Source organism: Hippocampus bargibanti, linkage group LG17 (genome assembly GCF_051943395.1).
Source record: "Hippocampus bargibanti isolate YZ-2025 linkage group LG17, ASM5194339v1, whole genome shotgun sequence".
Lineage (NCBI taxonomy): Eukaryota > Metazoa > Chordata > Actinopteri > Syngnathiformes > Syngnathidae > Hippocampus > Hippocampus bargibanti.
In genome coordinates, this window is record NC_142750.1 from 13,509,190 (window position 1) to 13,535,203 (window position 26,014).

At 42.3% G+C, this 26,014-nt stretch overlaps 2 protein-coding genes across 5 annotated transcripts in view; one reads left to right on the plus strand and one right to left on the minus strand.

The window, feature by feature from the left end:
- The window catches only part of coro7 (coronin 7), a 113,198-nt gene that overhangs the window by 40,367 nt on the left and 46,817 nt on the right, over positions 1 to 26,014 (minus strand). The gene's annotated exons all lie outside the window — the stretch shown is intronic.
- Positions 1,600 to 24,882, plus strand: vasnb (vasorin b). 2 transcript variants are annotated; one of them, XM_089019318.1, is made up of 4 exons: positions 1,600 to 1,753; positions 6,254 to 6,317; positions 20,951 to 21,117; positions 21,209 to 24,882. In XM_089019318.1, exons 3-4 carry the CDS (start codon positions 21,115 to 21,117, stop codon positions 23,279 to 23,281), a joined length of 2,076 nt encoding a protein of 691 aa, XP_088875444.1. In that variant the 5' UTR covers positions 1,600 to 1,753; positions 6,254 to 6,317; positions 20,951 to 21,114; the 3' UTR covers positions 23,282 to 24,882. The 2 variants fall into 2 exon arrangements, with proteins under 2 accessions (XP_088875444.1, XP_088875445.1); XM_089019319.1 differs by lacking the exon at positions 20,951 to 21,117.

Here is a 26,014-nt window from a genome sequence, read left to right on the forward strand (position 1 = left end):
CCTGGGGGCCATATCTACCCCCCCGCCCCCACATAATTTTATTCAGCCCACGCAAGCAAATCAAAGTTGTGAAATTCCATGATGCCTGATAAAGTCTGAACCGACATTTCAAATTATCCAATGTAAACCACAATAACAGTCATTATTCTTTACTTCAGATTTGACAACTCATTATTCATGAATTTGTTATGCATTCTGTATGTAATATGTGGAGGAAATAAAACATTCTAATGGTTTCCCCAAATTTATAACGTCCCCTGAGAGGAAATTGTAACTACAATGTGGCCCACGGCAAAACAAAACAAAACAAAAAAAAAACGTTTTTTTTGGGTTTTTATACAGTATATGTATATTATTACTTATTGACGTTGACAATCGGGGTCCACGGTTTTTATATATATATATACACAGTAAAGTCTCGTTATATCGATATTCTCGGGAGTTGGAAAAAATATCGATATAACCGGACTATCGATATATCCGATCCTGCGGGCATGTAATTTTCTCGAGTTCATAGAAATAGTATCGTAATAAGCAGTACTATCGATATAACCAATATCGATATAACGATACTTTACTGTGTGTATATTATATATATATATATATATATATATATATATATATATATATATATATATATATATACAGTAAAGTCTCGTTATATCGATATCGGATATATCGATAGTCCCGGTTATATCGATACTATTTCTATGCACGCACTGAGAAAATTACATGCAAACAGGGTCGGATATATATATATATATATATATATATATATATATATATATATATATATATATATATATATATATATATATATATATATATATATATATATAGGGCGGCCCGGTAGTCGAGTGGTTAGCACACCGGCTTCACAGTGCAGAGGTCGCCGGTTCGCGTCCCGGTCCGGCCTCCCTGTGTGGAGTTTGCATGTTCTCCCCGGGCCCGCGTGGGTTTTCTCCGGGTCCTCCGGTTTCCTCCCACACTCCAAAAACATGCATGGCAGGCAGATTGACCACTCCAAATTGTCCATAGGTGTGAGTGTGAGAGTGACTGTTGTATGTCTTTGTGTGCCCTGCGATTGGCTGGCAACCAATTCAGGGTGTCCCCCGCCTCGTGCCCGAAGACAGCTGAGATAGGCTCCAGCAACCCCCGTGACCCTAATGAGGAATAAGCGGTACGGAAAATGAGATGAGATGAGATTAGATAATAATAATAATAATAATAATAATAATAATAATAATAATAATAATAATAATAGTCTTGGAAACAGACGTGCACGAACAACCTACAAAGCACTCGTAGAACCTACTAATCATTGTTGACGATTCTTGATGGCAACGACGGCAATGAATTCAGAAGTTGAGAAACAGGAGAGAGAAAAAAAACAAAGCATGTTTTAGCAAGCGAATTGATAAAAACACTGGCAAACAGAGCGCAGTGAGTCTTCGAAACAGGTCGTGCGAGTGCAAGTGAGCAAAAGTGCGCGCGGAATGTGCGCTGCAAGGTGACTCTGACTCCTCCCAGCCGCCAGCCCGACAGCAAGAAGAACAAATGCCCAAGACTTTTTTTCTCCTTCTAGTTGGCTCACTCGCTCGCTCGCCACTCGAAGGCGGAGGCAGGCAGGCAAGCGCACGAGTCAATCTCTCTTTTCTTTCCGAGTACTTTGGGACACAACGCACCACTGGTGGACTTAACCGCTTGGATAGAAAAACTCAACTAAACAAGCTAACAAAGCCCAAGTTCTGGGGTAAGAATTTCAGATCAATTTGTCCGCTTCCCACATCATCCTGCGCGTAAAACTTTCGGACGCACATACGTTCACTTGTGGAGCAAAAACCTTCGCGTGGCGTGTGGATTGCATCAACGCTTCTGTTCTGATGAAAGAGCAAAGTTACGCGTTGGTGGGTGCACGAAGCATGAAGCAAGGTGTAGATGCCGGTGGGCTACGGGCAAGGGGCGGCTTTGCATGCACGTATGCGCAAACGCTCATCGCAATCGAGCAGTCGGATTGAGGGAGCGCGGAGGCAATGCGGGCTCCGGCGATATACTTCAAAACAACTTGCAGGTCATAAAAGTTGGCCGGGTCGTACACACATGTGCGGACCCACCCCCCTAAAAAACGTTTGCATCAAAATCACGTGTTGCTTTTAAGGTCTGCTAAAATATGAGACAATTGATGTGGTTTTTAAAAAGAAAGACACACATCGTGTGGAAATGATTAGTCTCACGCATGACTCCAGCACCAGACACTCGCCGTGAGGATGATTAAAATTCCTGTCAGTCATTCATTCATCAAGAGCAATTCTGATGTGGTTGCTACTGCCGCTGCCTCTGCTGTGCATCAGGTATGTGTCCAAAATCCGTCCCGCGGCGGGCCAAATGCAGCCCTTGGTTAATTTCCATCCGGCCCGCAGCCTCCGTCATAAACTCAATAACGTCTGGCCAGCATGTAGAATTAATATATTGGGCAGTAGCACTGTTACCTGCCGATGCTAAATGCTGCCTCCTACAGGCTCAATTAGAACAGAAAATTAGTAGTAATAGGAATAATACATTTTACAGTAAAGTCTCGTTGTATCGATATCGGATATATCGATAGTCCCGGTTATATCGATACTATTTCTATGCACGCACGGAGGAAATTACATGCAAACAGTGTCGGATATATCGATAGTCCCGGTTATATCGATATTTTTTCGGACTCCCTTGAATATCGATATAACGAGACTTTACTGTATTTCCAAGTGCCTTTCAAAACACTCAAGGACACTTTACAGCCATGGGAGTAGATGACTAACTGACTAACTAACCGAATCAGCCCCACTATTTTCTAAAACAGCGATTTTTTTTTACATTAAAAAACATCTAAAATGGAGACAATCAACAAAAGAACAATTATTGTATTTTCCAGTGTAAACCCGTTTTTTTTGACAAAGAAAAAACATTTTACACATCCGCTTTAATTCAAATAATTGCTCAGAAAAAGCCATTGAGGGAGGGGGAAAAAATGTTTTAATTGGCACAAAAAGAATCTTCTGACCACAATCAAGGCTTCAGACAGATTAGCATCTTTTTCACCCCCCCCCCCCCCCCCCTTTCGAACAAACAGACAGGGAAAATCACATAATCCTTCCCAGGGGGCAAAACAGTAAAATAGCCCAATCGTGGTGCACAGACCGTAAAAAAAATTGCTTGAAATCAGCCGCAGAGGAATTGTCATTGTTCCTGGAAAACCTTCCGGTCTGTGAGCGTAGCAGGGAGACACGTGGATGCAGATTGACATGGAAAACAAATGCCAGGTGTGCCAAAGCAAGATGAGCACAGGTGTTAAAGGTGCTCCGAATCTTAGCGCCGCCACAGATGGGCTCATCTTCAGAGTTCTGTGTTGGCATTTGGTGGCTTCACGGTTTGCAACAGCGGATGAAAAGCGAGGTTCCATTGTATTTGCCGAAAAGATAGAGCCACAATCAATCACCCATGCAAGATGTGACGGCTGACATTGGGATATTTATCTTTCGATCTTAGCTTTGCAAAAGGAGTTTGTGTCCATTTTGGGGACAGAAGTGGCACAGTGGCCCCATGAACTTTGTTTTCGCCACCCAATTAGCAGCGTCCCACGCGAGGCATCGGCTGGTTAAAATTCAAGGAAAGGGGTCCAGATTTGGTGTGTTAAAAATGTGTGTGTGTGGGGGGAGGCAACCCTGGCGGACGTTCCTTATACGTATATAACAGCAATTAATTTCAATACATTTCAGCCAGCCATGTCGTTTCACATTTGCTTTTTTTAGTTTAATTTCAGCTATCTTAACTCTTTCACTGCCATTCACGGATTTATTTGTGAACTGAAAATATGACGTTAGAGCGGCATTTCCTAATTTGTTCAGGTTTTGTTTTTCCTCATTTGGGTGCCGATAAAGCATTGACCATGGCCCCAGGCAATGTTTTTACCTTTCTTAAGGGGCAGCATTTCCGCTTTTTCCATGTTCGTGCTTTGTTGTTAAAGCGCTATATAAACCAATATGTATGTATTGCATTGTATTTTGGGCATCCACTCTCATTTCAAGCTCATATAACTCCAGACCCATATAATTTAGGAATTAACTGTTTCATTCTAATATAAGAAGAGAGTCTGAGGTTTCCTATGCTGCATCGAATGTTTATGTCGTCCTAAAACGCAATATTATGTGGGTCCTGGAATTCGAGTGACAATGACAAAAACAATTGCACTGGAGTAGACACATTTTTGCATATGTCTGGCAGTGAATGAGTTAACCTTTTTTTCTGTTCATTTGAAACATGCATATCAATATTAAATTGACATTGAAAATCATACCTGTCAACTTATGTTCCCCGTGTATTTTATAACATTTCAAATACATGTATATCTACTACAACTTTTACATGAGATTTTTTTGGTGTGTAATTGTGAACCAATCTTATAAAGACCATTTTGGCTCAAATCAAGTTCATCTCAACTGCTGGTAGCCATGGACAATGCTGCAGGCAATCACTGCTATTGTCACGGCAAACCAGCAAAAAGTAATCCTCAATTGTATATACAGTAAAGTCTCGTTATATATATATCCGTAAAAATATATATATATCGATATATATATGTAATTTTCTCATATAGAAATATATCGATATATATCGATATATCCGATATCGATATAACGAGACTTTACTGTATATATTTTTTTATCGATGCGCATGGTCGGATTGATAAAATCATAATGTGCGCATGCACGATAATCTGTATGCATTTACGCTTGTGGTCATGTTTTTTTTAATCAATTCAAATAATGTACAGCGTACTACACCCGATATACAGGAATATTAATCAAGGTTGACAGGTAGGAAAAATGGAAATGGAATATTCACTTAACTTCACTTTTTAAAACTATTTTATAACAGTTGGACAGAAGTAATTGTTCTTTGGTTGATTGCCACCATTTTGGAATATAAAAAAAATGTAGAACGTCGCCATTTTAGAAAATTGGGTGGGCTAATTCAGTTAATGACCCCTATACCAATTTGATGTTACTAATTGAGCCTCAAGATGGCAGCACTTAGCACTTAGCAGGCAACAGCTCTACTGCCCAATGCATTCATCCTACATCCACGCCAGACATTATTGTCTCTCGCCTAAAATGTCAACACATACAAAAGCAGGGGACCGCCCGCGCGAGAGACGCACAAGGATGACGGGGAAGTTGCTTGGTCCCGAAAAAAGTCACCACAAATTGCAGCGTTTCCAGCGAGGGGCCCCTCACATTGGAAAAAAAGCTCTTAATTTAAGGCTGTAATTAGCTTTGGGCAAACGAAAGTCAAGTCCAAGTCAAAGTCAGCTTTATATGCATGACATACAGCACAGATGAAATTAATGTCCTCTCGGACCCAGCGTGAAAGGCATGCAAGGCACTTATAACGTGGCTAAAAAGACATACAAGTGACAACAGACAATACATGTAATTTTTGAATGTAAAGTGAGGTAGTGTCATCTGGTGGTGTCATCTGGAAAGTGAGGTAGTGATGTATGCAAACCAGACCTTACTCAGCAAAAAAAAAAGGTACGCAGCCATAGGAGTGCACACACACACACAAACACGCACACACACACAGAGCTCTGACTCAGGGCTGATATATGCAAAAGTGAAGCAGGTATCGATGGGCAAGCAGGTTGAGCGAGTGGCGGGCTCATCCAAAACACCAAGTCAGTTTTTCCTCATTCGATAGCGCAGGTCCAACAATCGTCCGATGGAGACGATTGTTGGATGGAGAGCGGGCATGGGGGGGGGGGGGGGGGGGGGGGGGGTAAATAACTGAAATATCATCGGAAAACTAATCGCAATATCAAAAAGATGGGAGGGGGCAGATTTACGCTAGTCTTTGTGCCGTCTTTTTGGGGATGGTGACGCAATAGCTGTAGCAGCAGGTGTGAAGATCGACAACTAACGTCAACCAAGCGTCCTGCGGCGATGATGGACTTCTGACAAGATAACAAAGTTGGCAGAGCCCACAGTCGTCGGCCTGCATTCTTCCGCTCTGTCACTCGCTTCAGCTGCCAGAAGTTCAAACCACTCTGACACACACGCGCACACGCACAGCTGGAAGCACTGGAGAAAAGAGGGAGGAGGGAAAATAAAAATAAAAACAATGTCTTCTTACACCTCCAGGCAAATGAAGGATTTGTGGCTTTTGGTTGCTGCATGGGATTTGATTGTTTGTCTCTTTTGGTGTTTTGTAGGTGAGCACGTCTCGAAAATTAAGCAAAGTGGAAGCGACGCCGGAAGTGGGCACGACTTTACCGGGTGAGTGAGCAAAACAATGAAACGCTTTGTTGCTCAAACAGGGAACTTTATCCGTCTCACCCAAATGTAGCTTGAAGATTAGAGTGTACCTAATGTTGCGGTCAGGGATTGTTGGAGATTTAGATGGATGTGGCGGCAAATAGAGAAGGTGGATCCAGATTTAATGACGACTACAGTCAACCCTAATTTTTCGACCATAATCCATTTCAGAAATCTGTTTGAAAACAGAACCATTTACCATTATAATAAAGGTCTGCTTTTAACAAAAAGTCGAGATTGAACAATACAAACACGACGACTCACGCTATACGAGAATAACGTTTGATTTGTGGAGATCTCAGCCAAACACGTCTGCTTCCTGGTAAAAAAAAAACCTTGATTCAATGTGTCAGTCACAATGAGACGCAACACAAGGAAGTGCCATGTAAGGAAACGGCCCCTATGTTTCCTTGTTGAGTGGTGCATTCAGGTCCGCTCAGTTTGGTCGAGAACCCATTTTCGGTTGTAAACCGAGGCATAAAAAACTCAGGGCCACCTTTTGAAGAGAATCAAGGCTTTTGGGTGCACCTTACACACTGGAAAATACGGTGTGTGTGTGTGTGTGTATATATATATATATTCAACCAGCATTCAACCATGTAAACATTGCTTTCAAGTAAGACGACATTTGCGCTTTCCATCCATGACTTTTTTTTTTTTTTTTTAGCATTTATATCAGTTACAATTGGAAATTCATGCATAACGTTTTAAGCGCTAAAAATCTAAATATCTCTTTGTATACAAGCAACCCAAAAGTCCATTTCCAACATTTCCAACTAACTATCAAGTTGCACCTGTTGGATGACAAAAGCGTCAACACGGAACATGGATGTTGACCATTTATCGCTGCGAGATTTTGTGTCTGTGTGGGATTTAAAAATGCACGAAACCCACACACGCGCCTACGTGCGTACATGGCTAGCCTGGGGCGCCTGGACGCACATGGCTAACTCTCACTAATTGCTTTGGGACTTCCTCCAGCCTCTTCCTGCTCAATGAGGAGGACAAGGGGGCGGGGCAAAGTGTGGCAGGAGAGGGTTTTTTTGGGGTGGGGTGGGGGGCAACTTTTCAACCCGCCAGTGGTAGTATGCACGCAAATAAAGCAATTCTTGACATTCTTGGCTATTTTTTTGCCAACTCGCTTTATAGTTACTAAATAATGAACATTTACCAGCCAATAAACTGATACATTTTCGGGCTGCAACTCACAATTAAAAAACAACCTTTTTGTGAATAAATGAATCAAATTAAAAAAAAGTACATTTTCATCCTTTCATTCAAAAACAGTATATTATTTCAAAATGACATTGCAGAAAATGCACAAACAAAAATATTTAGTTACTTGTTCTGGAACATGTCTGTATGTGTCATAATATATGCAAACATGCTTCTCATTGTTAATCAAAGTAAAAGCAAATTTGAATATGATTTGAAAAAAAATGTTTACTCCAGAAATTGAAAGCATAATAATTTCCTGTTAATACTGTTGATTTTGAGAATTTGGAAACTTTTAAATGAAAAAAAGTATCGATATGATTCGATGTTCAGAAACAATTTGCAATTAATTTGGAAATCAGTTTGGACCCCTGTACTATATTTGATGTGTAACCAGCATGATTTAGTTCTAAGAGCAGTATCTTTAAGACAAGCAAGACGTCCGAGACGATGAAACTACTTCTCTTAAAAACCTAATTTTATATGGCATATATTGGATTTTAAATACTGAAATAATTGTAAACTTGAGGGTCATCATAATTTGAACAGTTTTTAACACGTAAAAGAATTTACAAATATCATTATACAGTGATACCTCGGTTCTCGACCATAATTCGTTCCAGGACCCTGTTCGAAAAGCGATTTGTTTGAACACCGAAACCATCTCTTTGCTCCTGTCACTTGCAAGTTGACAGTGGGGGGCGGCTGCCTCTCCCGGCCGTTCTCCACCTGCTGTCAATTCTCTAATCACGGACACGGGGCATTTATACGGTTCGCGATCACCTCGCCACCGTACCTTGACTCTTCCTTCGATGCGCGAGTGTATCCGGTCCGAGGTATTTTCCCTGCGTCCCGTAAATTGATGTCATTTTCCGGGATTGTGTAATTTTGCACCCTCGTGTGCCATTTGCTTTTTTGCGTAGTAAGCGGGTCGGATCACCCCCTGCCTTCTTACTCGCAGTGTTTTCTTTTATTTGTGAATAAACATCCTGCTTGGGTAGTAAGTCTCTGCCGCCTGCTTTGGGATCCCAAACATTCCACTACGTTCCGACGAGTCAGCTGCCGTCACTCTCGCTCGGAACGTGACAGCTACGGATGACTTGGCTACAGGATGTTCTTTTCTCTTCAAATATCTATCCAGTGACACTTGCTCTCACTCCCACAGTCACATCACTAGATTTCACAGCCTCATTATTCTTTAATATCGTACTGATCGTAGATTTCGCCATGCTGTATTCCCGAGCCAGATCAGACACTCGCACACCTCCTTCATATTTTGCGATTATTTCTTTCTTAAATGCAATATTTGTACGCACTACTTTTCTTTTGTCACTTTTAGCAGCACTTACTTTCTTTGGAGGCATAATTAGGGGCTAAAACTCTTCGTACACCTATATTAAACGCTAAGAACAAAACGCAGCACGTCCGCAAGCGACAACAGTTGGTCACGGAGAGAGCGATACACCCGTACGTCGCTCAGCACCCCACCCTCGTGTACGCACTCATGCGTCGTATTGGTGTTCGAACTACAAAGCTAGAATTTCTCGAATATTTTGTTCGAACTCCGATTTGTTCGAACTGTGAAGCGTTCGAGAACCAAGGTACCACTGTATTGTCAGAGCATTGTCATCAAATGGTGAGTACAGTTTTGCTTTTTTGAATGTGTCAATGACCATTTTGCGTTTGGGAGCCTTTTACTTAGCATTTTCATCTTAGGTTCATATAGTCCGACGTAAAAGCTTGGCCAAAACAAACATGCAAATCAAACCTCTGACACTGATTTGCTGTGAAGGGAAAAGCCGAAAGGAAAAGAAGAAGAAGCTTTATAGTTACTATCTTGGCCTTATTTCCTTACTGAGAAATGTGGGAAAGCAAATTTTCACAATTGCATAACCCACACGATTTGATTGTTCAACATAAAAAAAGGTCGTAAAATATGATTGGATGGAGTTGTGAAGGGCTTTGGCTTTGCGCCATCATCCAAAGCAAACGATGGAAGAGTTAAATGTTCATACTTCTGCTTCAGGGCAAATAAGGAGGAACAAACAAAGGTACACCCAAACACAGATAAATACTGCTAAGCATTCTGCGCTACAATAACAAAGAGTCATTCATTGGTGTCCCGCAGGGGTCCGTTGTCATCCCCCCAGAAAAAATAATGGAACAAAACTCTTAGAAAGCCACGTATCAATATGGATATTGCTCTAACAGAATATTTTGTGCTGTCCATGTCAAATCAATGTATTGCCAGCTATGATTCATTCAAGGAAAAAACGCATGAAGGGTGTGATGAGAGGTCTTGACCTTCAACTTCCTCATGATATCCGGGCTGTAAAAAGTGATGTAAAAAGACATGTGATGCATTTGTAGCAAAGCGTGTCGAACGGAGTATCATTATATAAAGAAAATTCTTTCATTTCATGCGCTCATCACGCTAAAGACATTGCCAAAGTCTCCCAGCACATCATTACCCCATTTTCCCCTTTAGAATATTTCGGCGCCTTTGAGGAATTTGTCACTGTCCTTTTTTTGGGGGGATATTCTGTTGTCGTCAAAGTTTTACACTTGTTCGACCTGTGAGGGTATTGACGGTGACAATGACGGATGTGTTTTACGACCTCGTTAGCAACTTTGGCACAGCATCTTGCCAGCTTTTGTTGACTTTACGCCGGCTTGTCACGTCATTGACAAATAGCGTCAGCCGTCAATTGACTCCTACTTACGCATCGCGATGAAAAGAGGAGGTAGTCTTCCCTTTGGGAATGTCCCCGCCGTCTCTCTCTGCCGCCGCATGCCTGCGTGCTGGCGCGGTATCAAACTGTTTTGCAATCAATCCCCCGGGTGTCCTTGCGCTTATCTCATTTCACGTTCATCTCGTGTCGGGAGGCTGGAAGGACTTGAAAAATGACAAACGGTCGCTCTTGGAAAATAAAGTGGGCAGAAAGAGGCCCTGAAAAACAGGTAGAGCTGCACATTGGCACGCTTGAAATTGTGTGATCCAGGAATAAGGAGTGGAAAAAAATACCTCACGCCACTTCTCTCTCTCTTCAATGATTGATAGTAACCTTGGCATAAAAAAAATATTTGAATAGGCAATGAATAAAAGCCGAAATCCACTCCTGTACAAGGAAATGATTAATTTCATTAATATACTCACTCCAGTGATCCATGATAATACAGTAAAGTCTCGTTATATCGATATCGGATATATCGATAGTCCCGGTTATATCGATACTATTTCTATGCACGCACGGAGAAAATTACATGCAAACAGGGTCGGATATATCGATAGTCCCGGTTATATCGATATTTTTTCGGACTCCCTTGAATATCGATATAACGAGACTTTACTGTAGTTACCTTGTATGATAGGAGAACTAGAAATATAACATAGAGTCAAACCTAGGTTTTCGACCATAATTGGTTCCAGAAACCTGTTCGAAAACCGAAAAATTTCCAATCATGATCAATGTCGGCTTTTTTTTTTATCGATATTGAACAATACAAACACGTTGACTCAAAATGGAAGGCTATAGGAGAATAACATCCGATTTGCGGATATCTCAACCTAACAGTCTGCTTTTTAATAATAAAAAAAAAAACTTGATTAATCAACACTAATGTGTCGGTCACAATGATACTTGACACCAGGAAGTGACGTATAATCAAGCGGAGGGGAGGCAAGTGGTGCATTCAGATGCGCTCAGTCTGGTCGAGAACCCATTTTCTGTTGCAAACTAAGGCATTAAAAAAAAAAAAAAAAATTGCTCAAGAACTGTGAAGTTCGAAAACCGAGGTTTGACTGTATATAAATAGTATAACTAGAGAACTAGAAATACTCACCAGTTAAATACGTGTGATATACAGTGGAAGGTCTTCAATGTAGCCTATTTGCGTTTTCATAATTTATAATCTAAGAGTCAAGAGTGAAAAGGCCTTCGTAAACAAATATACTGTGGGAAGCTAACTGCCACCGCGACCTCACTTATAAACAAAATGCACAACGCTGGAATCCCCAGGGACACGACTGATCGAGTCGGTTCATTGTTGTACTTTCTGCCATATCTCACTGAGGCATAGCGTGGTCCTTAGCACGCGGTCTGAAAGAAACCACGGTAAACGGAAGAAAATCTTGCTGTCTGTGATGACTAAAATTGTCCGTCAATTCCGAAAGGGAGTCTCCTCGATGAAGCTCAACCGAGACTTGGTATAGTGGCCGATTTTGACAATCATCCATATTGGCAACGAAATCATGGCAGAGTTCGAGGCCAACAGATTGAAAGATGATCGTATGCGGCTTTGGGGCGTGGTGCATCCTGAACTGGAGAAGGCACATTTCATTTGCTGACTAAATGTTTCCATTGTAGGACCGAACACTAATGTTGTTAGGTTCACGTGTTATAAAATATTTGTATTCATTCCTATTGTATAATCGTATTTGGAATGGACAAGTTTATATAGTATTACATGTTCATGTATTTAAATCTATATTATACATTGTAGTTGGAGGACATTGATTCACTGTGGCAACCCCCTGAGGGGAAAAGCCGAAAGGAAAAGAAGTTGGCGGGCATTTTATTACATCTATATTATACCTCGTAGTGGGCGGCCATTTAATTGGAAATGGTGACAACCAACTACCATTATTACATAGGGATTCTCTCGAGGTACACGAGGTTAGACTGAACTAGAATATGCAGCCTCCCTTCTCACAAGTTATGAAGAGAAATAGACGGAACAACAAAAATGATTTAGACATTAACTTAGTCAAAAAGTAATTACCAAAATTACTGGAAAGCAAATTATTACAGACCATTACAGAAATAGGGCTACAAATGATCATCTGATCTTTAAAAAAAAAGGTTTAAACCAAACGGGAGTAGGCAGAATGTTTCAGTTTACTGTGGCATCATGCGGCTTTCATTCTGCAATGGAGTGTTTTGTTTATTTGGAGCTAAGTGCTCAGACATAACAGATTGTTGTGACTTTATGAACACACACGCATGTCAAGCCATGTCTAACAGTAACCACAGTGTCCTCGCAACGGAGACCAAGTGAAAGGTGAACTGTTGGCGATTCGGACACAAATGAATAGTTTCAGCAGGACAGCCCTTTGAGGATCACACAAAAATCGGATTTTTATATTGTCTGTTAAGTGGGCCCAAAGCGTTGTAACACTATTTATGGCGCTGCGCACTGCGTGTTAGCATGAAGCTAAAGAAAGGCTAATTTGTGTTGTTGTGTAGTTTGACAGTTAACGTCAACAAAGAGACATTTGACAGATGGAAGCCTTTTTTTTAAAGAATGGTTTGAAAATGGCGGTCGTTCCATTTCCTCCACTTTTTATTCCATATTGAGGTCCGATTTGTGAACATATCACATTGAAGTTTCACAATGGCCAGTGATGGATGCTTCAATGATTGTCTATGTGGCCCATGGAGGAAAATATTTGGGTGCAACCGCTGCAGGCGCCGAGCAAGGCAAACAGACAGAGAGCGAGGAGTCATATTTGCACGATGCGCGTTCCAAGAAGAACGTGCCGGAGGATGTGTACACTTGTGACACTGTTTATCTGGCGCGAGGCCGTCTGCCTGTCAGCCTGCCTGTCAGCATGCCGGTCTTGCTGTCAGTCAGTGTGCCAGCGTGTGACGCCTGACACGCCCTGGCTGTGTTGAGCTGAGCTCGTGTTTCAACAGACAATAATGGGACGCGTGGTGCCGATGGCCAGCATGACAAGCGACCGTGGTCCTCCACTTAACACTTAACAACACAGGGATTATTGATCGGAAATACATAAACTGAAATTTTCATCTGCCGATGGTGTATGTTTTATTTACTTTTTTTGGGTTCTTTTGACTTCAAGACGGCGCCGCGAGAGTGGCTGCCTTTCCAGCAGCTCCTGTATTTTGCTGATCTACTTTCATTTCTTTCATAATTTTGCTGCTGAAAATGTAAATTTCTCCACTGCGAGACTAATAAAGGCAAATCCAATGCAATCCATTCCAAAGAAGGCTACACTCGCAGCTATCTTTGAACATCTTAGATTTATTTCAATCTGAGGAACTTCACTTTAAAAAAATAGTGTGTGACCAGCGGTAGTAGAAGAACAACAGAAGTGACTAGGCTAACTGCTAACTTGCAAACTCATTTTCATTGTGGAGACCGACTCCTAAAATGACAAAGTTATACAAATTTTAGTGATGCCGCTCTGTGAAGTAATCTAGATTCAAAGTTGGAAGTACAGTCAAACCTGGATTTTCAATCATAATCCGTTCCAGAAACCTGTTGGAAAACCGATTTGGTTGAAAAACAAAATAACGTTTCCCATTATAATCAATATCAGCTTTTTTTTAATCGCGAGTTAACAATACAAACCAATCAACTCACAATGTAATATATGAGAATATCATATAATTTATGGAAATATCAGCAAAACATGTCTGCTTTTTAATAAAAACTTGATTCAACAACACTAATGCGTTGGTCACAATAAAACGCAAAACCCGGAAATGACATATTAGGAAGCAGAGGGGAGTCGATTGGTGCATTCAGGTGCGCTCAGTTTGGTCGAGAACCCATTTTCGGTTGTAAACCGAAGCATAAAATAATGACATTCTTTAGTTTAAAACCAAATTGGATGAGAACCGAAACGTTCAAAACCCAAGTTAGGCTGTAGTTGGGGGGAAAAATAAATAAATCAGGCCGTGATTGTCCGTGATTCAGCCGATAAGTGTAGATCGCACACACATAAATGATCGTGAACACACCTCAAACCACAGGACAGTTGAATCTTTCAGAGACACATAATAATCTGGCCTTTGCTAATTTTGAGTGAGGGGGCATAAAGGCCACCATGTAGCCCCTGCTTCTCGGTTGGTTCCCTGCGGTCATTTTGTTTACAGACGGCAAAACACCCCAAGAGGATGCTGTGACCAGAAAAAAAGATGAAAGCCTAGGATGTCTGTGATGGACTTGAGACTTTCATGTTTGTGTAAGATGAGAACCTCACTTTGGAGATCTCGGGCAAGATCGACCTAAAATTAAAGAAAAAAACAACAAAAAGAGGACTATGACCTCAGTTGTGGTTCGTCTCTGGGTGGGGTGTGACGTTGAAAGATGGCCTGCCAAGACACAAACGATGAAAACCGGAGCCATTTTTGTGCTGTGCCTTGAAAAGGAGTCTTATAGGAGTTATTTCCTTCAGACTTGTTCTAAAGGGTTTTGGATTTCCATAGTGCTTGTTGCAGACAACGACAACAAGAGCGTGCCTCAGGTGTGATGAGTGTGCGTGTGTGTCTGTGCATGTGTGTGTAACCTGATCGGTGAGAGTCAATGTTCATGTGTGTGATGTCAAACAAGACTTATCTCTGTTGTCTGGGGTCACACAACACAAAGTAATTGTGCAAGCTCAAATTTTGAGGCTGATCTTAAACCTCAAGGTGTCCTCCCTCCCTGCCTACCTACCTTAAACCCCTCATCCCAAATCCTCTTGACCCCCGCAACGTCTGTGTCTGCATCAATGAGCTTTTCGGATCTTCAACATCTAGATAGGCCATGAAATGAAAATGGTCTAAACATGCGTTATTCCCCACGAACGTATCTAGTAAACATAAAATAATCACTTTAACCATTTAAAAAATGTTTACCATGAAGAGTGTGTGAATTAAAAAAAGAAACACCCATTGACCTCATCTCGCACTTATATTTAAATACCACCAGGTTGTTAAAACAGACGCTAGTCATAAGATTGTAAGCTTGTAGCTTGTAAGCTAACAGGCTTGGGCCTACGAATAAGAACAAAATAACCAAAAATTGCACCAGATAACCACAAATACAAACAACAGCAATACAATGTGGCTCGCGGCAAAAAAAATGAGTTGTACACCCTTGCTATAAAGCAAGGCTGTCAGTTGACAGTTTCCTCTCGAGGGCTGTTCTGAATTTTTGGGGAAGCCACTATGTTTCATCCCTTCCAAATATTACATATATAGCGCACAACAAATTAATGAATAACTAGTTTTCAAATTTTAAGTAAAAAATAATGACTGTTGGGGCGGCCCGGTAGTCGAGTGGTTAGCACACCGGCTTCACAGTGCAGAGGTCGCCGGTTCGCGTCCCGGTCCGGCTTCCCTGTGTGGAGTTTGCATGTTCTCCCCGGGCCCGTGTGGGTTTTCTCCGGGTCCTCCGTTTTCCTCCCACACTCCAAAAACATGCGTGGCACGCAGATTGACCACTCCAAATTGTCCCTAGGTGTGACTGTGAGAGTGACTGTTGTATGTGTGCCCTGCGATTGGCTGGCAACCAATTCAGGGTGTCCCCCGCCTCGTGCCCGAAGACAGCTGAGATAGGCTCCAGCACCCCCCGCGACCCTAATGAGGAATAAGCAGTTAACATGGGACAATTTGAAATTTTGGTTCAGACTTTAGCAAACGTCACAATTTTGATTTGCTTTCACGGACTGAACAAAATGCTGTGGCGGGCCAGATTAGGCCTGGACTTTCACGCTTATGCTTCATGGGGCCTTAAAGTGTCTCAAATTGAAACATATAGTCAAGGATTGCATGAGTGACAGTGAAAATCAATTTTTGGTATGAGTTTCAGTTGGAAGAACGCATTGGATGTTCGACTCATTTTAGGAGCACAGGCGGAATAAAAGAAATGAAATGAATATTGAATATTGACAACTCGGTTGACTCTAACAGGGCAATTTAAGTGCACTGTATGTGAACTGTATGTGTTTTATGTAAACAGGTACAACCAGTGACGGATCGTAATCTCAGAAATGCAACGAATCCCGCCACGAGCACATATTTGGCGGTCCTTCATTAGCATAACAGACATATTCAACCTCGTGTAGCATGTGCGCACCGGAGGTACACCTGGAGGAGTGTTTTGCGAGATACCACTTCCCGTAATCTTTATTTATCCCAATTCATCCTCTCCAAATCTCGCTCGTCCGTCCCAAAACCTCTCCTGACCTCCTTTGTCATGTTGGCACGTAACCCCGCCAGGATTATGGATAACAAGGTCCAGCTGTGGTAGCCGACGATGTAGACAGTGGTGAAGGGGGTGGGGAAAAATGGGGGAAATCGTGGAAAAGGAGTGTCACTCCAACCCTCACAAGCCGTGGCCCCCTCCCTCACAGGCTCCTCCTTCTCTCCACCTTGCTTTGACCTCCACACCACCCTCAGTGCTTGCTTGTGTTTTTCTTGACCACAACCAAGGTGGCGTCATTGTTTGCTTGTTGTTTTTAAATATAATCCTAAAACTATTCAAGTACCGATTTCACAAGTTGTGCGTTTATTTACTCAACCGCAGATGGGCGAGGCACGTGATTTGTTTTAGAATACTAGAAAAAGCTAAAACTGTTGTTTTGTAATTTATAAAACTGGAGAATAAAACCTTCATCCTGCCAATTGTGGCAAAACACAATTCCCCCCCACTCGTAAAAAAAAAACAACAACAAAACATTGCCCTGAATCAATGTTGAAGATGCCGCCAGCTTATGAAAGATTGCATTAAGGAACCCGTGTAAAACATTTGCTAACTGATGCGCCTCTCTAAGGGCTGCTGTTTTGGTTAATAACACTAGCTGAGTTCATTCCAATTACAACCCATGTAAATGAGTGCTCGCTGGTATTTCAAAGTCAGCGCATTGTACTTTAACACGATCCATGCAGGCAGATTGGAGCAAACGTTAAAAAAAAAGAAACAAAGAAAAAAAAACAGATGTAAGAACAATCATGAAAGACATCTGCTTTTTTTCTTTCCAAAGCTGTCCTTCATTTGCAAGCAGCATTGTTTTCTCGTAAATCTATCATCTTGAAAAGTTACTGTTGACACAGACTATTGCGCTTCTTCGAGCTCAGCTGCCGGCAGTCTGAGGAATGTCTCAACAAGCGCGCGAAAAGGGGGGTTAAATTACGAGTCAGAAGAGGGCAGGATGACGATCTTTCTACACTGCTCCCGATTTCCCAACTTCACCCCTCCGGCCTCTCCGTATTTCAAATTTTCAAAGCAGTCCACTTAGTTTTTTTTGAAGACACTTGAGTTAAAACCACACTCAGGAGTCAATTAGTGGCGGGGGTGCTCACTCTTATCTTTTTACACGCTGACTCATAAAAACCCGGACAAATGAGTCTGAATAGAAAAGAAAAAAAAAGGGAGGAATGTGACATGCCAAGCGAGCTGTTATCTGCGATCTGAAGCTAATCACTGAATCGCATCCCATCCAGTTTCTCTGGAATGAAGCGCACTTAGACAATGTGTACTGTAAAGCTTTTTGGCATTTCGCTGCTGCATGTCACATATCTTCCACAAAAAACATCAACAAAGTTACAAATACCTGACATTTGTTGGGAAAAATCCAAAAAAACCCAAAAAGAACCCCGATCAAGCAACATCCATACACAGGTAACATCCGAGTTACGACCGGGTTACGTTCCGACAAAACGGTCGTAAGTAAAACGGTCGAGAGTCAAAATCCATTCAAAATGGCAGACATGACGTTTACATTACAGGGTAGTATCAATGTGAATCTGTTGTTTTTAAGCAATGTTTTCTTTTGAATACTATTATATACCAAACTCTTTACAGTTCATTTATTAATTTTATAACTTGTAGTGTCATTTTTATCATTTTATATTTCGTATTATCGATTTTTATTACCGTATACATGTACCTGTAATGTATACCAAAGTTTTTACTGTATAGTTTATTTCAACATTTTATACTTACGGTTTAGTGTCGGCGCACACGTTCTACTGACCCAAATACGCACGGCTTCCCACGCATGTGCGCTGTTGAAAATTCGTCAGAAGAGGTCGCCCGACACACACGCTCGGACTCAGGCGGACGCCGAAGGAAAAAAGCAGTGTACAGCACTACCCGAGATGTTGCCGACACAATATCTGCACAGTATAACTACTGTATTGAGTTTAGTAACGCAAAAAAATTGCTGTGCGAGTGTGTGACATGCTGGCTGGCCAAAATTGTAGTGCACGTTGCCGGCTGCTTGCGCGTTGCGGTGCCAGGCGTAGAATTTTAAAAAAAGGGTCTGGCGGTCATGGTCGTAAGTACGGATGGTCCCTAACTCGCGCCGGTCGTAACTCTGATGTTACCTGTATTATATTATCTAATATTATATATGCTGTATATATAACATGTTGACAAAATGTTTGAAATGAAAAAACGTCGAAGTTGAAAATTGTGGAGAACAGCTCTATATTATCTTCCAGTGTATGTCTGTGTAAGCTCTCAGTTGTACAGGAGTGGTCGATCGATGAAAAGGTTTCTTCAGTCGTCATCTGTACTTCAATGAAGGTGTCGGACGAAACGCAAAAAGCGAAACGTCCGACACCTTCAAAGAAGTACAGATGACGGCTGAAGAAACCTTTTCATCTTCCAGTGTAGCTTTTGCACTGTTTCGTTCGTAATTGTGGTCTTAGCTGCACGCGAGAAAGTCCCATGCCTTTTTGGGCACGTACGCACATGCGAGAAAATTCAACATGCCAAAACACAACCGCAAACACTCTCCCTGTTTATCTTTGTCTTGGTCTGCCCAACATTGTGGCCAATTTTCTTTTACTAGCTCTCTCTTTTCGTCACCGGCATGATTTTGGTGTGGAAATAGTCACCATGTGGGATTGGATTGAACCAAAGCATGCATGTAAATGGACCAAAAAAATAAATAAAAATCCTCAGTAACTTGATACGGCCAAGAACAAAACATATCCCTCTGTATTGTCTCGACATTAAAAATCTGCTATTTTGAAAGAATTCTCTGTTAATGACAGTTTTCAATTTTTCAAACGTTTGACATAGACATAGAGGCGAGCAAGTCAAGTCGTGTGCATCACTTGGGGTTGAGTGATCTGGCATCAGACCGCCGAGAACAGACATGTCCAAAGTCGGGCCCGGGGGCCAAATGCGGCCCATGGTTAATTTTCATCCGGCCCGCAGCTTCCACTACACAATCAATCATGGCTGGCCCACATGTAGCATTAATACATTGCCCCGTGGCGCTGTTAGCTGTGTGTGCTAAGTGCTGCCATCGAGAGGCTCAATTAGCAACAGCAAATTAGGATAGGAGTAATTGACTCAATGAACCCCCCAATTTTCTAAAATGGCCATTTTATACATAAAAAAAAATCTAAAATGGCAACAATCAACAAAAGAACCCTTCAATTATTAACACACTGAATTTGGTCCCCTTTGAAAAAAGCTTGGACACCCCTGGCGTAGAACAACATTTTGATGATTTCTGAAAAGAATCATCCAGACCAGATGATTGACGCGTTGGGGTTCAGGCGCACATTGGGATGACTTGGACTCAAACCATCAGAGAAAGAAAAATAAAACATGCGGGAATCTTTTCAAAGGGGGCTCCAGTTTCAAGGAGGGCAGCGGAAGAAAAAAAAAGTATGCAGCACAAGAATGCAAATAAATGCCACGGCTGATATAATACAGGTCCTTTTTCTCCATCTTTTTGCCACACATCCCCCAAAATATTAATACTACTACTTTGAGTTTTTGGCACTTAATATTGTTTTTGAAATAAAGTTATGATATAATTCCCATCCGGTGTATTTGCTCAGAAGTGTGACGGCATTTGTCAAGGAGCGAGATAAAGGACATATATGGTCTGACAACAAGGTACAAGGACGGAACATCCCGTGCGTGTTTGTGTGTGGTCCACAAAAAAAATCCACATACTTGGCTCTTCGTTAAGGTACGAATACCGCAGAAGCACAAACAACTCAAGCAGTAAAGTCCCTCAAATATGCACGCCGTTCAGAATGAGGAAATGAGAGGTTTTTACCCCCCTCACGAAAACCTTTGACGTGAGAAAGACGCTGTAGCATTTGAGACAATGAGACAATTGTACCTGGCGGAGGTTGAAAGACACACAAGCACACATGTGCTCGCGCACAATGTTTTTAGGTTACTCGGTGCAAGTAAAAAAAAAAAAGTAAACTAGATAAGATAAAAAGCTGTCAAAGGATGTCGACAGATACAAACGAAGCCTATCACCCAACCTCCTTCTCTCATCATTTCTAAATCACTCGTAGAAATAATAAACTCTCACACAATCTGTTCTTTTTCTCCTCATTCCTATCTACCTCGCCCCTCAGATCCTTATGTATTTATTTTTTGCTCATTCCTGTATATCACACACATCGTAATTGAGATTAGGGTTAGCAACAAAAAAAATTAAGCTGACATGATTATCAGTTTTCCCTCAGTCAGAATTATGACTTTATTCTCAGAATTGTGACTTTAAAGTGAGAATTCTAATTTTAAAGTCTGAATTCTGACTTATCTCAATGTTAATCATTCTCTATGTCACCACATTTATTTTCCACTTGATGGCGCAACAGAACAAAGGAAGCGTCATGAGGCTTCGGCCCAGAAGTGAACCATTTGGATGGCTCATTGCTTCATGATGCTTCAGTTTGTCATCAGTAGATGTCATTGAGAACACAAAGGACCTGACAGGCCAACCATCCTTTCAACGACACCCATCTACATATGTTGTGACAATATGGTACATAAATGTGCAGTGCAACGTCAACGTCCATTTACATCCCAATGGCAGATCATTGATGGCTATTCCCATTTTTGTTTTACTGTTTCAGGCTGAGCCGTGTAGAGCAGTCTCCAGGATGAAGGTCTTTCTCACTCCGATGCAACTGGTGTTGGTCCTCATCACCGCACGTGGCATCATGTCCAGTGAATGCCCAAAGGACTGCTCTTGTTCCACGCCGGAATCCATCTTATGTTTCCAGAGACGTTCCGCCATCTTTCCTCAGGGAGTGCCAGCATTCACAAGGAGCCTCTACCTTTTTGCCAATGGAATCGAAGGCTTGTCCTCTGAGGACTTTGATGGTCTTGACGACTTGGAAATGCTGGACCTAAGCCAAAACAAACTGACCCAAATTTCTGATGGGGTTTTCCTCCCGTTGACCTCTTTGAAAAATTTGGACTTGTCATCCAACCAAATCACCCACATTTCTGAGCAATGCTTCCGTAATATGGGACTGCTGGAACGTCTTTATTTGTATAGCAACCATATCAAAACCATTCACCCTGCTGCGTTTAATGGCTTAGATAACCTGCTGGAGCTCAAATTGCAGGGCAACAGGTTGACATCTTTGCCCGTTCTTGCAATGCCCAGATTGCTGTTGCTGGACCTCCGTTTTAACGTCATACCGACACTGAGGCCGTCAGACCTCCAAACCCCAAATCTCGAGTCTCTCAAATTAGGTGGCGTTGGACTAACTGACTTGAATTCGGAGCTCATCGGCGGTCTGAAGAACATCCATGAGCTCGATATTTCAAGAAATCAACTGGAGGATCTGCCGCCAATCTTGAAAGAAATTCGGGGACTGATATACCTCAACCTGGCTGGCAACCCCATGGGTCCTCTTCATTTTCAGGAATTGAGGAATCTCGAGGAACTGAAAGAGCTGGACATTAGCAGCCTCAGTCTCCAAGGGCTCCCGGAGGAGTTTCCACAGTTCTTCCCTCACCTTCGAAAGCTTATTGTGGCAGAAAACCCCTTCAACTGCCTGTGTACCTTAGCCTGGCTACCAGACTGGCTGCAATCTCAAAGCATTACCTTGGAGAGAACAGAGGAGACGCGGTGCCATTTTCCTCCAATCAACGCCGGCAAGGTCGTAGAGAGACTGGAGCAGCGGGATTTTGGCTGCCCTACCACAACGACACGAACTACGACCACCGTGAAAACTACTACCGCTGTTCCCATTACCACATTAGAGAGTGCTACAACAGATAGTCCACGGGCAGGGGCTAACGACGACAATGCAAATGAAGACACAGATGAACCCTTTCTGCCAGATCCCGCACCCCCAAGTGACAGCAGCATCTATCCCGAGGAAGAACAGCACTTCTGCCCCTCTCACACTTGTCTCAATGGTGGCACTTGTCGTCTGGACCAGTCTGGTCAAGTTGAGTGTACCTGTTCACGTGGTACCTCCGGATTTTATTGCGAAATCCAAAACGATGATCCGTCCTCACCCCCTGAACCTGTATCGGTGACACCGGTCACCCCAAATGCACCGCATATCAGTTGGCGTCAGGCGACTTCCACGTCAATCCTGCTGGATCTTCATCGCTACATTGAAATGCGGCCGTACATCCGCGGAATCCGTCTCACCTACCGTAATCTCTCCGGACCGGACCGAAGGCCGATGCAACTCAGCCTGCCCGCTTCATATCCGGAATACAGACTGAGAGGCCTGAACCCCAACTCCAGTTACACCATTTGCGCCAGTCCGCTGGGGGCCCCAAACGGCATCGACAGTGTATGCACTCAGGCACGTACGGCGGATGAAAAAAATGACAGCATCACAGGAGCACAAATCGTGAACAAAAAGATGACCACCATGTTGGTGCCCGCCATCGCCATCCTGCTCCTGCTGGTGCTGATAGCAACCGCCGTGGGCGTGGTTTGCTTTGTCCGCAAGAAGCGGGCCAAAGGTCACCTGGACCTAGACGCCGAGCCTTCTCAGATGGAGATGGATGGCGTCAAGGCCGGTTTGGACAATGGGGCACTGCCCCAAAAGCAGGTGGAACTTATGATCCCCGAACCCGCTGTTCAAAATGGCAACCTGGAATATGAAGTGCTACTATTGCAGGACCACTGTATATCAAGTCGAAACATATCAAACATGCCTTCATACTTTTGACATCCAGCTCAGGCTTAAATAAGGACTCTGCCTCCCGGGTCTGTCCACCCCCACTAATACGGGCTATCGTAGTCAGTCGTATATGAGAGACAACAGAATGACGGTCAAAGATCAGCCCGGGAATGGGTTCATTTTCTAAGTGTCCGTCTTTGGACTTGTGTGACGTTAAGATCACATTCCGAGATTGGAAACTGCTCCTGTACTACCGGCAGCGGGTCACAGGCCAAGTGATGCTTGGGAGAGAAACTGGACTGTCTTTTGGTCGAAACCTGTGTTAATTCGTGAGTCTGCACTCATTTGCTGTCATGCCACATTTGTTGCTCTCACCCTCTACCGACTGTGGGCTGCTGCCCCTCGGTATGAACCCAAAGGAATGTGATGAGTGTCATGAAGTTGTACGGACAAGATCAAGGATGGTTTTATAGCTTCGCTGTCAAAAAAAGATGTCTTTCAACATTGTCTCTCGAGCTCTTCAAAAGCCTTCAAGATGACTGACAATATTGCGCTGAAGACTGCGACTTTGCCAGATTAATGTAGCACAACCCTACACGGGCCGTTGTTGGAAGCCCACATGCTGAATTCCCGATTTGTTTGGCACTAAAACAAATGCTGATTTTGTATAGATGTCTTTCTGTATTTTTATCTTTTTGTACTGCGCAATTTTGTGAATTTTAATAGCCTTTTTTGGTACCTTGCAGTCCATCGTCACCTCTTGTTACTAATGGCGACTAAATGACAGATTAAAATCTTTGAAGATTACAAATTGCTTGGTTCCACCATGGTCCATCAAAGAGCTTTTGGCCCCCATGGTGTCAGACACTCTAAGTAGATGTGAGTCTGTAAATACTCAAAGACTCACTCAATCCCCTTTTGCAACATTCGGAAGCCTGGGCTGACGCAAAAAAAGGGTAATTGGGATTACAAACGGGTACAGGAAAACAGTTGACTGAAGCTTTTGTGTTTTCGCTGCATCTTAGTGATTTGCCTCAGTTTCATTCAATGTACGTTTGAATTACAAAAAAACAGTGACTATTTATTATTTATTCTCCCTTTAAGGGAAAGGCAGTGCTTGGCCTTCATTTACTGTTCATGTATGAGCAAAGTACAAAATGTGGTTGACTACCCGCTCTTTGAGTGAAACCAAGCATTGTGCCGGGAAGCATTTGATACGTAATGTGAATTCATAATTCAGACTGTTATTCAGAAGACTAACAACACTTCCAAAACGGGGGATTTAAAACATGCCGAGCAAAAGCAAGCACTCGCTGCGAGTGTCATTGTGAGTTATAGATGTGCACAAGGATAGATCTGTCAACATCAGCGCTCATAAAAAGTGTCATGTTGGGACTTGCGCTACTAAGCAGCCACCCTTCCTTCCTTCCTACGTGCCCCCATGTCTCGACTTCATTACATCCCAGACTCTTCTATCAACACATCTGTGAATGTCTGTTACCAGCAGTGTTTTCAGGGCAAGGTCCCCAACACAAAGAACATCTTTCTCGCTCCAACCAAAACAAACCAAAAGAAGAAGAAATAGCTATGTTAACCGGACGATATTTCTGTAAAACAGAAGATGTTGAAAATAAATATTTTCAATGCAATTGTAATTTTTTTCCCCGCTTTATTTTGGGAAATGCCTTGTTAATATTTTTTGTTTATTATTATTATTATTGTTATTATTATTTGTGAACTAATTTGTACAAGTGGAACAACAGTGATATTAAAATTGACATGCAAAAAAAAAGAAGACAGGCCTTGCTGTTGTGTAGCCGGATGTACACTATCGGCAATTCGTTTGTGTAAGCTCTCAGTCGTACAGGAGTATCCAAGAGGCTTCGTCAGCGAACAGTTCGCTGACGAAGCCTCTTGGATAGGAGGTGAAACGTCTGACACCTTCAAAAAGTACAGATGACGGCTGAAGAAACCTTCTCAACTATCGGCAATATGAAGAACATGTTTTTTGCCCTTGTTGGACTTCAAATCCAAAATGCTCAAACACAAGAGCACTTTGGGGTTGCTGACCGTTGAAAAGGAATCCAAACAACAACAACGACATTCCTAGAAGTTTGTGGACTTGGAATGCTAATGCTAAAAACAGTTACTGCACCGTTAAATTTCAATCACCGCTGTTGCACTTAAAAACAAATAGAGAAAAAACATTTGAGCAGTCTGTGCACTCTGGAGTGTTAAAGGACAACCGACGTCTCGGACAAGTTGTGTCCATAATTTGTAAAATGGCTTCAAATGACTTCTACTGAGCGTATTTTACAAAGATTCCACCGCATATAGCTATATTTTACGTTTTAAGACTCGCGCTGAATATTCAGGAAGTCTTGTTTTTGAGTTGGTAACGAGTCCGTACGTGATGTCACGAAAGGAACACCCCTTACCGAAAAAAATACACATTGTAGCAGGGAGGTGGTCACAGGAGGTCGCCATTTTGTGCCTCTTTTTTTGGGTGAGACATTTCCCCCCAATGTTGCCTCAAAATGGCATGAAATATTTTTTTTAATCAATTGCAAACATGTATGCTTTCCTCTTCAGAACTATTTGAATCATATTCATAGCTGGATGTGTAACAAGAAAGCATATTCTCCGAATCTGAAGCCATTGTTTTGATTCTCCAGCAATGCACCACGTCTTGGCGTGACGTCACGAACTGGGGGCGGGACTTTCTGAAAATGCCCAATTCGCAGCTCAATTTTTTGCAGATTTTGGACATTTTAAGTCATT